This window comes from Enoplosus armatus, chromosome 18 (genome assembly GCF_043641665.1).
Source record: "Enoplosus armatus isolate fEnoArm2 chromosome 18, fEnoArm2.hap1, whole genome shotgun sequence".
Classification (NCBI taxonomy): domain Eukaryota; kingdom Metazoa; phylum Chordata; class Actinopteri; order Centrarchiformes; family Enoplosidae; genus Enoplosus; species Enoplosus armatus.
The window spans coordinates 8,196,911-8,213,305 of NC_092197.1; the positions used below are offsets into that span (position 1 = coordinate 8,196,911).

General features: G+C 40.0%; 1 protein-coding gene across 1 annotated transcript in view; it reads right to left on the reverse strand.

The window, feature by feature from the left end:
- Window positions 1-11,232: 11,232 nt before the first annotated feature.
- Window positions 11,233-16,395, reverse strand: part of nup214 (nucleoporin 214) — a 28,559-nt gene continuing 23,396 nt past the window's right edge. The window contains exons 33-36 of the mRNA XM_070924195.1: window positions 16,108-16,279; window positions 14,417-14,562; window positions 13,487-13,520; window positions 11,233-11,976 (exon numbers count right to left, since the gene is read on the reverse strand). Coding sequence (XP_070780296.1) covers window positions 11,940-11,976; window positions 13,487-13,520; window positions 14,417-14,562; window positions 16,108-16,279 — 389 coding nt within the window. The 3' untranslated portion in view covers window positions 11,233-11,939. The remainder of the gene's footprint in view (window positions 11,977-13,486; window positions 13,521-14,416; window positions 14,563-16,107; window positions 16,280-16,395) is intronic.

Genomic DNA, 16,395 nt, shown 5'->3' on the forward strand with positions numbered 1-16,395 from the left:
CTGCTCGGCCGCTGGGTCGCAGGGCACGGGTGGTGAAGGGAGAAGGAGAAGTTAAAAGGCTATTGGGGGACTGCTGTCATAATTAGATCTGCAGTGACACACTTACATGCCCTAGATGGACTGAACTGTGCCGAGTCGTGCAGTGCAGCGCAAGGGCTAGCTGAAGTCATGGGTGAGGTTTAAGTGAGGTCAAATAGCAAAGGTGAGGGTCAAAGTGTTTGAGTGAGGGGAGCCATCAAAGTCCTAAAATGAGCGTGGAGACAGCTGAGTGGGAATGAATACGTAGGTGACAACAAATTTAATCCATTTAGACATTAAAGCCAGCTTAAAATAACGCTGACATTTGCCAAGCACAACTTGGATGTCAACCACAACTTATTTCAATTTGCGGTTTGTTCTGAGGGCAGCACAGAAAGCTGCGGCTCATATTAAAAACTCAGTGACCTTTCACATAACGTAGTATGGGGCCATTTTTGTGTCGTGGACTGCCTCGTAATGTCTTGCGATGACCTACGGACGCTGTGGATAGTACTCAAGCTGGACTACACATAATGTAATTAAACCTTGACATGCAGAGTGGCCCGCACTCACAACGTGTGTGTGTATTCATGTGAGCGTGTGTGTTAAATCCCATTTGAGGGATTTAGGGAGGATGAGGAGTTTCACTGATGTGCTTCTGCTGTTGTCGAGTCATGATTCTTTCTCTCTCTCTGTCTCTGTCACAAACACACACAGTGCAGGGAAGGTAACGTCCTTGTCATAAAATAGGGGCAGAGCTTGCCCTCACAAACACACACACACACACACACACACACACACACACACACACACACACACACACACACACACAAATACCCTGAGGGGAAAGGAGCAGGCCTGGTGTGGTATCTGATTGTCACAGCAGTGTCACATTGGCAGTGTGAACTCATTTATCAGCCCTGCACGTGGACCGTCTGAACACATGCACATGCTACAAAGCCATATGCACAAACACACCTGTTTACTAATAAACAGGAAGTGATATATGTATTGTTTGTGTTGTTAAACTACAGTGAATAGGTTTTAATGTGAAAGAGAAATGGAAGTATTGAGGTCATTGAGTGGGTGCATGTCAGCTATCAACAGCATTTCATGTTATATTTTAGGAAAAGGGCACTAATTGTCTTCTCTGTGTGTCTGAATCTGTTAAAGATGTGTTAATGATGTGTATTTTATGTTCACACAACAGAAGAATTTAATAGATGCTTTATGTTCTTCCTTAACTAAGCCACAGAAAAACAAAATCACTCATTGTTTGTTTGCTGTATGGAGGGCAAAAAGTGCCAAAATTGGACAATGCCAAAACTATGCAGTAGGATTAGTGACTTGTGAACGAGAACACCTCTTGGCACTTAATAATAGGCCTGTTTTCAGTTGTTTTTGATCATTAAATGCATTTAGCATATTTGTATTTCCAGAGAAACATCACAAATGCAAAATGTAGCCATGTGGAAGTTTCTTGGTTTGTAGTGTTTTGTGCTTGTAGGGCTGTGCCAAGTGAATGGAAGCCTCTCCTAAACCCACACCATTGCAGGTATTCTGAGGGCTGCTACCTTTGCGTCAGATCTTTAACCCCCATGAGACATCAGTGAATCCTCATCCCTTCATTTAAACCAATAAGTTCACACTCAGGACCACCTGCCTTCATTTCCTGGCTTTTACATTTGGTTTTATCCCATGAAAAAGAAAAGTTAGTATCAGTTCATCTTGCTGTTCTCCTAAGTCCCATTGTTTAAATACAACCCTAAATGTAGCACATAAGGTATGAGCGACTATGTATGTTTCTCATTTTGTTTGGTTTGTTTTCTGGAAATACAGCACTGAAGTTGCTAAAGCAGTTTGTGCTCTTTAGTTCAGCTTTGACTTTTACACCAATACTTGAAAATGGGTCAGTTCTGGCAAATATTTAAAAACTGTGAAAATGCACAACACTGGGGAAACAACCCCTGAAAAAAAAATATATTAAAAAAAACTTTTTTCATGAATGAATAAAATGTACAAATACTCGGTTGTCTTTGTTTCTTTTTAGCTTAAATGTGGAGATATATTTTTCCCGTTATTCAAATACAGTATGTGCACTATTAAATATATATTTTGTTCTTATAGTGAGCTGCCTTACAAAAACATGTCTCCCAAAATTAAGAAACACCCATGTTTGGAGAAAGTTCATTTTGTCATGTTAAATTCTCAGTCATGTTACTCTTACTCACTCTTAACAAATCAAACAACCTTATACCCTCTGAGAAGGATAAAGATATGCGGTCTTAAGTGCTCAATTGAGAAAATCTTGAAAGCCTGCATGCATACTGTATGAACAAACCCCGAGGCTACTCATACATGGCTGAGCACATGATGTGCTCTTATGCCTCGGCCATTTAAGAGATTTCTATAGCTAAAACAGCTGGGCACTGTGGTTTTTAGCAAACGTACCTCAAACAGGAGTAAACCACATTTGTTGGGGACTATTTTCAGCTGCGGATTAATACACATTTTATGTTCTCGTGAGTATGTGGGATTGACTTAAAATAAACTACAGTGCCCACGTTCATGGTAATGAAAGAACATGTCATCTAGAGCAAAAGTGTGGCTCCTTGATGTGTTTTGAACAACAATGAATGTCTGTAGCACAGAAGAATAATCTATATTAGACTTTGACAAAACAGGAAATACTGTTTAATAGATATAAATATAGAATATACCAGGCCTCATCCTTGAACAGTTTATGTGTACAACCCCCGTCTTATCATCAAAGGGGATATAAAGGATATCAAAAAGGATAATTTACTTAAATTCTGAGCATCAGAGCTACATTGTATGAGACGAGGCACAATTGAGCAATGATTAACTCTCAGTGCCTCCAGAAACTCTTTGTATCCCACCAACATACAATCATTGGCTCAGATGAATCAAAGTTTATGAATCTGAATTAAGTAATTGAAATGCAAGAGGGCGCACAGGTATGCTGAACAGCAATAATAGCAGAGGAGCTTTTTTTCCCACCCCGTCTGTGCTGCACCTCCATTCGAACTCTTTAAGGAGTTCTCAAAGGACTGCAAAGTGCTTTATTGGGTTCCTTAATTTTCAGTTCATCACTTGGTATGTAACATTACCACATTAAGCACGTAGGTAAGGGCTTAAAATTAATCTCTAGTCTACAGCATAAGCAGGGAGCTGATATTTTCCCTGTCAGTACAGGCTCAGAGAATCACTGCAGATATGAAGGACATTGACTCACAAATCTTAACACAAGTTTGGGATTAAGCCACTGGTGGCTTTAATGAGAAATGTGGAAACTCTGGATAAAAGTATAAAGAGTAAAGAAGACCAAATACCAAAAAAAAAAAAAGATTTCTAGTGATTATATAAATGCCTCGTTTGTGTGTGGAAAACCATGTGTAGTGAGTCCAGCAGCAGCTTCTGTAGTCTAGTTGGACCCAGACCTGCAGCCTCTACTGTCTCTAAGCTATCCTGGTCACATTCCTGAGTTGTGCATTCACAGCTATATTTACTTGGCTCAGAGTCTGTGAGTATGTTGCCGTGTCTCCCTGCATACATCCACCTGTCCCCATTTGTAATACCAAATAATCACTGTACCACTGTATCTTTGGCACCAGACGTTACTATTAATACACCCATGGTGCCAATGTTAGAGTTGCAATAGCTCTCCATCATTCTTTATGAACTCTGGGACAGTATTGGGGCTTATTAGCCACTGATCCATAAAAATCTACTAGCTCTGCTATTTTGGTTTGAAAAGACTTCCATCTTTATCAGGATTGACCTCTGCATAACTTCGGTGTTTGTAGCAGGACTTAGTTCACACTTTATATCACTATTTCCTCCTTGATTTTCAAAAGTTATAGTACTTGCAAATATGGAATATCCCTGTCCTGTAGTGGGACGTAGTAAAGCTACCATTGAGGACACTGAGGCCATGCCCTCAGTATTATTTCTGGAAATTTTAACAACCTGTGAGAAGGTTACATTGTACAACTTAAAAACGTACACATGGTAGTCATCGTATAGGCTGATTTTTTGTGCAGTATTTTTTTGTGTAGTTCTACCTGACAGTCTGAAGAGACAGTATTTAGAACAGATCATGTTGGGAAATAAAATTTACAAAAACTACAATTCAACACTAAACTGAAAAAAAAAACTATGAAAAATGTAAGTCACTTTAAAAATGTAGAGACCTTCTTTTTGATGTCTGAGGATGGAGAGACTTTGACTCATGATCCAAGTATTTCTTTCGTAAACTCTGGGCTAAGGTACAAGATAAACCCCCCATTTAAAGTTGTAAGTGAACCCACAGCAAGCCCTGAGCTAACAGGAGTCTTAAGAAACCTTAGGTCTATGTAGAATCCAAAGACATATTGTGAGATTCAATTTATTTATGCAGTGTCGACAAAGTCCAGGAATCAATACTTTCTGAAGGCACTGTGCTGTATATGTCTGCTATGAGTGATCCGAGTGATGATCCCTGTGTGCTTTCAAGGGTGTAATATCGTGTTTGGCCCATCGGTTTCTCAGTCAACACAAACAGGACAAACTACTAGAGGGAGAAACAATAAAGGTTTCTATTAAGCGACATATTTCCCTTCAGTCACAAGATTTGAGATCCCTGTTGATAGCATCAGTCACAGGGTTTCTGGAGGGTTCACCAAGTAACATTTAATATATTGTAAATCAAATGTAAGACTTTTTAATACATTCTAAGGCCTTTTTTTTTTTTTACTACTATACTATACTTTAAGACTTTACGGCCTGCTGTCACCCAAAAGACAATATTATGTAACTTCCATTTAATTGTAATGCTGCGACAAAGCAGATCAATCATTGTTAAGCCATACACTCTGATTGCAACCCCTACAGTTATATAAGAGACTGGTGTTTAAACAACATGCACATCAGGACAACATCTGGACTGTCGGACTAAGCCTTGAAAAAGGACAATAACTGCTTACTATACATTAAATTAACGATAGCCATTAAACACTGAACATCCCACAAGCTTGGGCAGGGGTACTTATGGGCAAACGTTAATTGTCCTCAGTGTAATTACAGCATCTGATGTAGTTGGATCCCACACCTCCCACACTCGGCCGAGGCCTTGTAATAAACCCAGACATCACAAGCAGCTCCTGAGGGAAAGCATCTAGACCCTTTACACAATTATAAGCTGAAGTTAAACTGAACACCTCATCTGACCTGTGGCTGCTTTGTCTATAATTAATTTCTGTGAATATTAAAACCTTCACCCGCATGAATAAAACATAAGACTTAGTCCCCTTTCATTTCATAGTTACTTTAATTTCTCTCTCTCCAGTTGTACAACTTAAAAGGAGCTTACAAAAGGTCGAGGAAATCCAGTGGGATGACGGCACGTCTAAAATATGTGGAGAAAAATAGCAGATAGACAATTTATGAATAATTTTAAGTGACCCCATTAGAGAATTACTGAGGCCACATTGATAATTCTTTACACCGCCGGTGTCAGCATGGTTTTGCAGTGTCGTCCCTGATGCTGATGTGCTGCCAGGTGGTGACATATGTCCACGTGTCTTGGCTGATTAACCCCCTCCCTCTTTAATCTCTCATGTGGTTTTCTGAGCGTTGAGAATTGTCAAAAACATCAAAACATGTCATTGTGATTGATAGCCGTGTGGAACACAGAGTGAAACATTCTTCAACGCCAGTGTGCTTAAACAAAATTCATGGTCGTGGTCTGTCATGTCTTGTCATTCCACGCCGCTGTGCCATGTGTAGCACCTCCATATAATCCTTGGTAAAAGACTTTTTGGCACCACTTTCTAGCACCTTTTGTAAAGAGTTTAAAGTTGTTTAATAAATCATTTAGTAATGCTTTATAGATCTGTTACAAGAAATTAATAAAGAACACATTTTGGGTTGCCAGGTTGTTAAAAATCCTGGCTGGTGTTTGTCCTTTCTATTTTATAGAAAGCATTATAAAATAATAAACATAGATTTTTTTCCCCCCACTAACTCTCATCACTTCTGTGGGTGTAATGTCAATAAGTCATTAATAAATGGTTTTAAGCATCTAGTCGGCAGTTCTGTGTTAATAAGTTGTTAATGAATTGAATTTGGTCCAGAAGGTGAGTGGTAAAACAGCCCAAGTTAAATGTAGGAATAAAACATAGTTATGCTTAATGAGCAGAAAACAAATTAATTTGTCGGTCCTAAGTCAGATCGCTCAAATACACTACAAAATAGACACAGAACATTATCTGTAGATGGGAATTTTATTAAGGGCATTTACTTTCACTGTTGTATCTCACTATCTGGCAAAAAACTAAGAATTTACAGTGTGAATAATTTTCTACCATTTACTAACTGAGCTGAAGCCAAGAAACAATAAGGGATCGGAAGAGTACCTACGCTGGCTGGCAGACTCTGCATTATCCGCAATCAAGCATGTTTGGGTGTAATTAATGTAAAAGCCTAGTGAGCACATGGCCTGTGATTCCTACGCTTATCCCCTTTGACCGAACAGAATAAAAAGCCATTGGTGACTGGCAGTTTGGCCGCATGCCTGCTAAAATAAACATACTATAAAAGATAAAAGCATGCAGATGTTGACAAAGACCTCTCTAGATCTGTGTGTGTCTGTTACACATACAGTAACACTTCTAGATGCACATTAAGCACCTGACACTAACACAAGCTACAGGCACTTGAGTTGACATGGTGTCGTTAGAACAGACCAAAGAGCTGTGTGATTTCTTATAAAGGTAAAAGCTCATTCTGTTTTTGCTGAATCATTTGCAATGTCTCATCAGACGACCTTTAGATTTTATTGACGATCAAAAAACAAAAGAAGGAATCACTTTCGGGGCGGATATGGATTTAGTTAAATTTGGGCAGTACAACACATCTGCTGACACCAGCAGTGTTTAATATGCGTTCAAATGCAAGATGCTTGCTTAGTGAAAAGGGGGAAAGTCCTAGATTCAGCAAATAAGAAAATGAACTACTTTAAGTGTTGACTGAGATTCAAGAGCTCAAACTGAAACACTCTGAAAGGGATATTGATGAAACAACACGGTAACCAAGTCTTCTGCTGCAAAACAGATTCCATAAATTATATCAAATCTACTGCAAACAAGTGGTTGGATAAGCTAACAACATAGTTAGTAGGCAGTTCTGACAAAGTTGATGAAACCTGGGTGATGACTGAGACCAAAGCTTAAGCTCAAACTGGAGGCCAGCGCTATAGAAACAGGGAATGCTCACCTGAGTGGGACATTTAGAGGGGATGCTGGGAAGCCAGTTGTGTCTCAGCCCTTCCTCTTAAGAAGAAAAACAGCTTTCATAGCCAAAGCAAGGGGCTGACCTCAAGTGCACGACATTGTGAATGAACGAGGACTTCTCACATCAGTGGTGCAAGCTTGTTAAAGCTATTGGCGATAAAGGACTCTCATTAGGATGATAGTGAGGAGCAGCAGGCTGAATGCTGTCGGAAACAAGAGTAGTGTAGGTGTGTTGATATATGCTAAATGATTTACATATTAGGATAAGGCTTCCTATGTCTGCCTCTATATATATCTGGTCTCATATTTTCAGTTATCATGGACAGATAAATGGTTGAGATACTGTCACAGCAAGCCATGCAAGTCCACATGGCACGCGTTCTCCTTCTCCTGGTGGTGATTGTCTCATTTTAGATGTTCCCTGATGTATATTTTTGACTAATGGGAAAGGAGTAGAAGGAATTGGGATTAACAGAATTTAATACTTTTTTTGGGGGACACAATAAAAAGTAGATTTTGCTTTTCATTACAGGCCTTTTGAGATTGCCTTCTTCACAAACCTCAGCAACTCTGTGCGGCTCTGGTGATGCTAAAAGCATTCCCCCCGACATCTGTGATAATGCCTGACATCCATGATCAAGTCTATTAGATAAGACTTTAAACCCATTCTCCGTAATCCATTCACATGCAAAGTAAGCGTTGAAATTGCCGTTGCATGCTCCTGTTTATGTTGTGTCACATGTAAATGGAGAGGGAGTGTCGACTCCTTCTGCAGGGCTCTTTTTACCCCCCTCCCCAACACTTTGTTCATACTTTGAAGACTAAATGGAGTTTGATTGAAATGAAAACTTTCAGCATAAAGCTCCTTTCAAGTATCAGGATAAGTAATGACACTGAACTGCATAATCCCTGTGGAGGAGTTAAAGACGAGGAGGGAAAGAGAGTGAAGAGGAGGAAGCGAGGCAGGTGGGTAATTAAAGGTTGTGAGGTTCGGATGGACTTACTAGTATAGTGGCTTGGTGTTATTTATCATGCATTATGTTCACGTCAGTGCCGCTACACTGCTCAAAGCTGTACTTAGCATTTAAGCATGAATACCAGTAAATAAAGTGATCATGTCCTTACATTCTGCAACTTAACGTACCAGTACCCGCAAGACTGAGTGACAGCAGTTACAGAAGGGACAAACACATGGCTGGAGGTGATGAGTGGCACACAATAAAGAAAACAAAAGTCATAACTACGATGCCATTTAAAGTTAATATTAATACTAAATACGACAATGTAAGACATACAGCAAATTATAAAGCAAATGTTGTCACTTTCTTTGTTTCTTTTAGCAGTGGGTTGTTTTTGAAAATGTCCACTTTTACTGGCTACTTATATGTGGTGTAATAATATATCATGCCAAAGCCAAACTTGGTAATGGATGCATCCAGTTACAATTATCATTTATGGAATTATATAACAGGCATCAAAAATTCAAATTGTCCCCAAAAAAAAGAAAGGATGTTAAAGAAGACCAAGAGTCAGTCATAATAGCGGCTCTGCAAGGTGGTACTTGGGCACAGTGGTGCTTTGAGCTAAATGCTAACGTCAGCATGCTAAGATGCTCAGAATGACAATGCCAATATGCTGATGCTAAACTGTTATATTTACCATGTTCCCCATCTTAATTTAGTGTTAGGATGCTAACATTTCCTAATTAGCAATAAACAAAACAAAGTATAGCTGAGGCTGATGGGAATATCATTAGTTTTGCAGGTATTAAGTCATAAACGAAACCATTAGACAAAGTGAAATTTTGAGTTGATGATGGTGCTAAAGAAAACATCAGGGAATCACCAAAGTCATTAGGATTCATCCTTTGTATATCATGGATATCTGTACCAAACTTCATGGCAATCCAACCAATAGCTGTCGAGATATTTCAGTCTGGAGCGAAGTGGTGGACCCACATAGCCACCAATCTTGTGAAACCTTTCAAACTTTTCACAGCAGTGTGGCCACTGGTCATAGGTGTGGTTCTCCAAATATGGGGAGGCCTCAGCAAAAGTGATCCGCAGTGTACCACCATGTCAGCACAGTGTGCAGAAAGAAGAGAAACAGGGGGCGAGGTCTCCCTTGTCTGTTGGTGGATTATTGGATTTGGATTATCTGTGCAGACAAAATTACCCATTAGGGGAAATCGTAGCATGCTCTTTCAGAGGAGCTGGTGCTCACAAACGCTCTGGACAACACTAATCACACAGACCTGAACAGCCTGGCTGGTACATTATGTACAGTACAGGAGACACTTGACCAGAATCAGGAGAAGCACACTGTTCATAGAAATGCCTGAAGACCCAAAAGATGCACATGCTGGGGAGTGCAGTGACACATGTAGAGATGATGAATATGTCAGCAAAGCAAGGCAGGATGTGCTCAAGAGCTGCTAATCATCACTCACTTGGGGGGAGGGAGGGAGGGTGCTGGGAGAAAAACAGAGAATAAGGGTGGGGGTTGGGGGAGGGGTGAGGGGTGCTTTAGCTATTTTTATCTGGATTCCATGAAGACAGCTGACATCCTCCCGAGTGTTTGTGAGACTTTCCTGCACCAGCAACAGTAACACAAGAACTAAGAAAGAAGTGCTGTCACTGTTGAGTATTTCTGTTATATTTGTGGTATAATAAAAACAAAACAAAACACTGCCTTTAATGCTTTCATAGAGGCCAGTTGTGGAGTGGGTGCTGGAAATCTCATAAGCTCATCCGCTTTAGCTGAAAGCATTACAGACTTTGGGCTTTGTAACTGCCCGTGTGCCTCTAATCTGCCAATGTATCCATCTTTACCTGAGACATCAAATAGATCATCATTGTGATCATGTAAATAATGCTGCTTATGTCTCTTCAGACAAAAATCTCACTTGGATGACCAATCTAAAAAACAAACAAACAAGAAAGTGCACATTTATAATTGCTTTTTAGCTAATTATTTGGACACCAACAGTGCCAATGGCTCCAGTCTACTGTTTTATGTCTATTAAAGACAATTGGGGAATGTGGATTTGAGGTTCAGGTCACATTTTATGACCCCGACATTCCCGCGCCACTTCAGAACGACCAGGACCTCTGCCACCCGTCTGGTGAGAGGCGCGAGATAAGGGTGGACAGAGTGACAGTGACATGCTCCACAGTCATGAGCCGGTAATGTAATTCTGTAGATGGTGGCCAAATGCCACAACATCGAGGCTCTGATACGAGCTATAGATCCCCATCAGCATTCCCGCACAGCCCGACTTAGCTCTGAGTCAACAAATTCCTTACTGAAGATGGAGGAATGAGCAGCATACCAAGAAGGATTTAGCATTAATTAGTGAACCATCTAAACATGGCCTGGGGGTTGCTCCCATGCTATTCTTCATGCCACCATGTCCAGTTTTATATGGCTAATATTCAGATTTAATCTTCCTCTGTATTAAAGAAAGACTAAGCATAGTGATGTCCTGTGATGGCTGATGTGCTGTTGCAATGCATGTCAAGATGTTTTAGTACAAGTTTTGCTGTTCATTAGATTCAATAAAATCAAAGTAGCATCTTCCCACTTTGCAAGACAATTTGTCATCTAAGGAAGATGCCGAAGGATTTTTAGAAGAACTTTTAGTTGCTACTACTACCGCTTAAATTTGCTTCCTAGAATGTAAAGAAGCACTACATAATTGAATAAGTCACATTATGCTCAGACAATGTTTGCTTTTATCTCAGTTTCATAACCACTATAAAGAATAAACATAATCAAAGAGTCATTAATATGACTGCATTAATGGATTTTGAGTAGACAAATAATTTGCTTGAGAAACTTCATTTATTTCCACTTTTTCCATGTAAAAATATACATCAAGCGGGGGTTTACTGCAAAGATCATGCGAAAAGGAAAATATAACTTTGGTTCATCTCAAACCACAATTCTTTTTATTACAGTTCAAAATGTTGGGTTTGTTTAATTTTGGTACATTCTACATGGGTGTACATATTTGCCACTTGTTCATGGATTTTAATTCATGTAGCCACACTGAGAACACCATCTCACATAATTCAATGAAATGAGTGAAATGTTCACAAGTAAAGCTGGAACGTTTTTGTTAATTTCCATGTTTCAAAGTGCAGAAACAAAAACTTTAAAATGCTGGGCACAAAAGGTACTACATTTTCTGAAGAAGGCCATGAACTTGATTACAAAAAGACTATTTTTCAGTTTTATATGATTTTCAAAAACACTGAAGAAAATCAGTTTTTCCTTGTACCTCACACACTAACCTGTCTTCTGCAGGTATGGATGGCAATCCATACCTGAAAATTGATTTTCCTGTGTTACTAAGAAAATACTAAGAGCAGGTAATACGGCATAAACTTCCCAAATTAATATATGTGTAGATAACAAAAAGCACTCTGCATGTTGCTTGAAAACCTGTAATTATATAAACGTTTTCTACAAAGAAAATGCAAGTACATCTATCTTCTAATTCACTTTATTTACCCCTTTAAGCCAAATGCAACACACCCCTCTCCCTCCGCCCACTGTGTGGCACAAAGAGCTTGATTGCAGAAAGTACTGTAGCAGTGACGTCTAGCTCATGGAGGTTTAATAAAACTAGCTTCTCCAACTGGCAAATGTTTGAGGACTTGATCTGGAAGAAGAAATGACAGACAAAGCAGAAAGGGAGAGATTACTGAAAAAGAGTTTCAGTGCTGGAAACAGCACTCGCAGTAGTATTATTAGAATCACCACAAGACCTGTACAATTTTCCATTTGATGTAATAGTGCTGTTTTTAACATACTGCATATTGGATTTGAATGTTTCTGTCAACATTAGCATGATGAAGCTTCAATCAAGCGTTGGAACAACCAGACAGATAATCTGAGTGATACTGAGGAGTTTTGTGTCATTTTAGGACAATAAGAGGAAATTGAGAATTTAGGAGGTTCAAGAGGATAAACAAAGCAGCGGAGCTGGACAGACAGTTTCATATCAAAAATAAACAAACACGAAAATAATATATTTAGGCTTTTTTCCTGACATGTCTTGTGTAATTTATCAAATATCACTGGAAATTAAATGGCATACGATTTCCAATGAATTCGATTTTTCAACCAGTGAACATGCGCGATCAGTTGAGGATTCAGTAAATTGGCAACAGTGGGTTGACGATGGGCTAGTGATTTCTGTTAATCTGATATCTAATTTTCTTGTTTTGTTGTTTTGTTTTGGTGGGGGGGGGCGGTTCCCCCTGCGTGGTCGTGGTGAGCTGATAAATTGTGGTACAAAAGAATATTGATATACTGATATTGCTTATCAGGGTAGCAAAGAAACACAATGAGCACAAAGCTGAATATGCTGTAGGAGAAAGACAAAAAAAAAATGCAAAACTAGAAAAGACTGAGAGAGAAGGATTATTAACAGCATGTGAATGTGTCCAATAGGCTAAGCCTCGTCTCCACACACTCCTGCACACTTCAGAGTGCATTCCACTGGAACACACCCCGGGGAACACTGGCTGCCATGTGACACACAGCAGCAAACGGAGGGAGAGGCAGCATAAGAGAGGGAGAGGTGGAAAGTGGGATTGAGGGATGAGACAGTAGGATGGGAATGAAAACCTAATCACAAGGGCACAATTAGTAAGGAAGGTCCTACTAGAGCACTCATCATGCACCACCCATTTCAGGGACAGCGACTTTTAACAGGGATTTAATATGATGTATATTTAGCAAGTGTTCAGTATTTATTGTACTATTTATGGGATCCCCTATTTAAACACGAGTTAACGTATTATTAATTTATTTTTGTGTTTTTGTATTCAAGGCTTTAAGTGGCAAACTGTAATGAAATCCCCGTATTTCATTACAGTGAAATAGCAATAAAGGTGGATCTGAAATGAATAAAGAGAGGAGACAAGGCAAAGAAAAGGGAAAGAGATGAGGGTAGATGAGGGGGTATTAAATCTGAAAGGTTCTATGGGGAGCCGTGTTGTAGAAGAAAGATGTGAGCTTCAGCAGAGTTCAAGCACCACAGGCAGAAATGTGGTCTACTCATTTCTTCACACGCATACACACACACACACACACACACACACACACACACACACACACACACACAAAAAAGACATCATTTAAAACTAAATGTGTTGACCACTTACTGGTTTGCAGACCCAAAGGTGTTTCCAGAGAATCCTACAAAAAAGAAAAAAGTGATTACTTGGGTGATTGTAGTAATAAAACATTATGACTGTCAGTATACCAAAAGATGAAAACACACTACTGCAGGTCTCATTCACAGCATAAATTATCTGTAACAAACACACCTGTGTGTCTGTCTGTGTACATAACATGACTTGACACAGGCAAAGCTTTGCTACCCAGGGCTATCAAAGATAGAGGCAGAGAGGGTTTAGAAAGATGAATGGATGAATTGAACGGTCTGATGTACAGCATGTGTATGACTAACAACACAGCCATTAAAGGCTGTAGAAGAGTCAAGGTGACTGAATAAGTTAAGGAGACAAAAGAGAGGAAAAAAGGACAACAATCGCAAAGAAATAAGTGGGAGGAAGACGGCAAGAGAACTCTGATCTGCTCACGCATGCAAATCATCTCTGCAGAGAGACACCAAAGGGTACGACTAAATCACTTAAGTTAAGTAACACTCATGTCTGCAGAAAGAATTTGTTGTGGATGAGAAAGGTGTACGCCTTGCAAAATGTACACCGACATTATAACTACTGCACCGGAACAAGTAAATGTTGGGCATTTTAAAGCTTCCCAGGATCCCCAGCTAAAAGTACACAGACACAATATAAACCAATACATAGCGGGTGGGAAATTACAATTATGATTTGCACTGCTTGTATAACTTTATAGGATGAAAAAATACTGGACTCATCTCAAAGGCTAGAAGATGCTTTGTCGTCATGATTATTCAACTGTACTGATGTTGGAAGAATTGCATACCGACTCCACTTGACCGGCTGCTGAAAATATTCAACTTAGTGCTGGTAGGCAAGAGGACATTTGAAGATGATGAGGGAAGAAAAGAGGGAAAAAAAGGGCAACTAAAGTAGTAGTTTCACCTCCCGCTTGTGGCTGTTGTCCAAAGCCTGAGAAGCTGCTGGGCTGACTTCCAAACCCAGAGCCCTGCTGGGCCATGCCCCCGAATGATGGAGGGTTCTGATTGGCTATAGCACCAAAGGATGGGGCGCTGGGAGGTGAGGCAAACCTGAAAACAGGAGCAGACACAGACAATGTGATATGGTATACAATAACAAAAAAGGTACAACTACTAAATTAAAATAAATATCTGCTATTGACGGAAATAAGAAAGAGAAATGACTACAGTATATATATTCCTTGTTTAGCTCCTTCCAAGTAAACATGCTAGCAAAGGCAGAAGGTGTCAGATGGTGTGTGTTTGTGTGAGGATTGAGAGACAGGGGTTTAAGCTGTAATCCCTTTTACAGGACCCACGCCGTTGACTCCAAAGGGAGAGAAAAGGAAGAATAAGCAAAACAGGGAGGGGGGAGAGGGAGGGGGGAGAGGGACAGAGAGAGAGAGAGAGAGAGAGAGAGAGAGAGAGAGAGAGAGAGAGAGAGAGAGAGAGAGAGAGAGAGAGAGAGACAGTTTAATCTGCAACCAGCAGTGAGATTATCTGAGGGAATAATCTACTCCTGCACAGGGCTCCATAGTTTTGGGCTCATAGCTGTGCTCGCTGTAACAAAACACATCCACATTGTGGACACACCAGGTTGATAAAGCTGGAGGAATCATTAGATAAAATAATCCCTTTCCCTGTAGTTTAAAATGAACCTTCAAATGGAATAAGGATGACTTGCTGTAAAGGATTTCCCATTCAGCAAGTGGACCTCAAGTTAATATGTTTGTCAAATTCAAAATTCTTATTTTAAGGACACGTCTGCCACCTCAAGTCTTACCTGTTGGAGGTAGAAGAAATAATTGCTGTGTGTATATTACAACAGTGTGAAAGCAGGCCTCCCTTAGTAAATGGACAAGGTTTCAATGGGGCTTGCTCCGTTTATTTTATCACGTCATCACTTAATGTTAATAGTGTTTAACAATGTGATGAATGCTTCCCTTCAGTTGCTTTATGCTTTATGCTTGTGTGATGGCGCACTGAGCCAGAGAGAACACAGATGTTCTGATTCCAAAAAACTGCTCCACGCTGCAGGCAAAATCCTGCAGCTCCACCCCCCGTTTGTATTACACAACAATCCTGGTGACACAGACATTCTCAAATGTTTAGTGAACAATGTGAAAACCAAAAATAAACACTTGATATAACATGATATACTACATAGTTACTAAAACGTTGTGCCACATAAAACATTTGCTGATTTTGCCTTGAATGTCGGTGTTGATTTAAACCAAAAAGACAAAAAAATATATATAAACTTTGGACAAACCATTTCAAGTAGTTTGCCTGGTGGTCCAGCAGAAGGCATTCTTAAAACCTACATGACCTACTGCATGCCCTATTGACCCATCAGTAATTCAACTGGAGGACATAATGAGCAAAGCCGTGTTGATTGAATAATGATGACGCCGAAGCATCTGAGAGGAAGTGAGTGGAAGTCTTTTGGAGTTCTACACAGTAGATGGGGTGGTGTGGGTGTAGCTGACCCTACAACCTGCTCAGAAATCAGCATTAATTACTCAATGAATGTGCAATATTGTCTCATTAATATGTATGTACATATTCCTTTTTTCATACCTGTCACAAGGTATGAGGTGTCATAAGGTTTCTTACCCAAATCCTCCCATGTTGGCAGCTGCTGTTCCCTCTCCAAACACTTTGCCAGCGGAGGGACCCATGTTGTTGTTGAAGGAAGGGCTTGAGCCAAATGATGCTCCACCACCAAATGCTGGGGAACTACCAAAGGAAGGGGGACTCCCAAACACTGGAGCAGTGCCAAAACCACCTGTGGAGGGGTAAATAGAGAAGTGCTTAAAAAAGTAGCGGAACATATACAGCGAGTTCCAGGCGCTCAGCACTGTTTCTACAAGAAAGGATAAAACAGGTCAGTCAGGACACTGT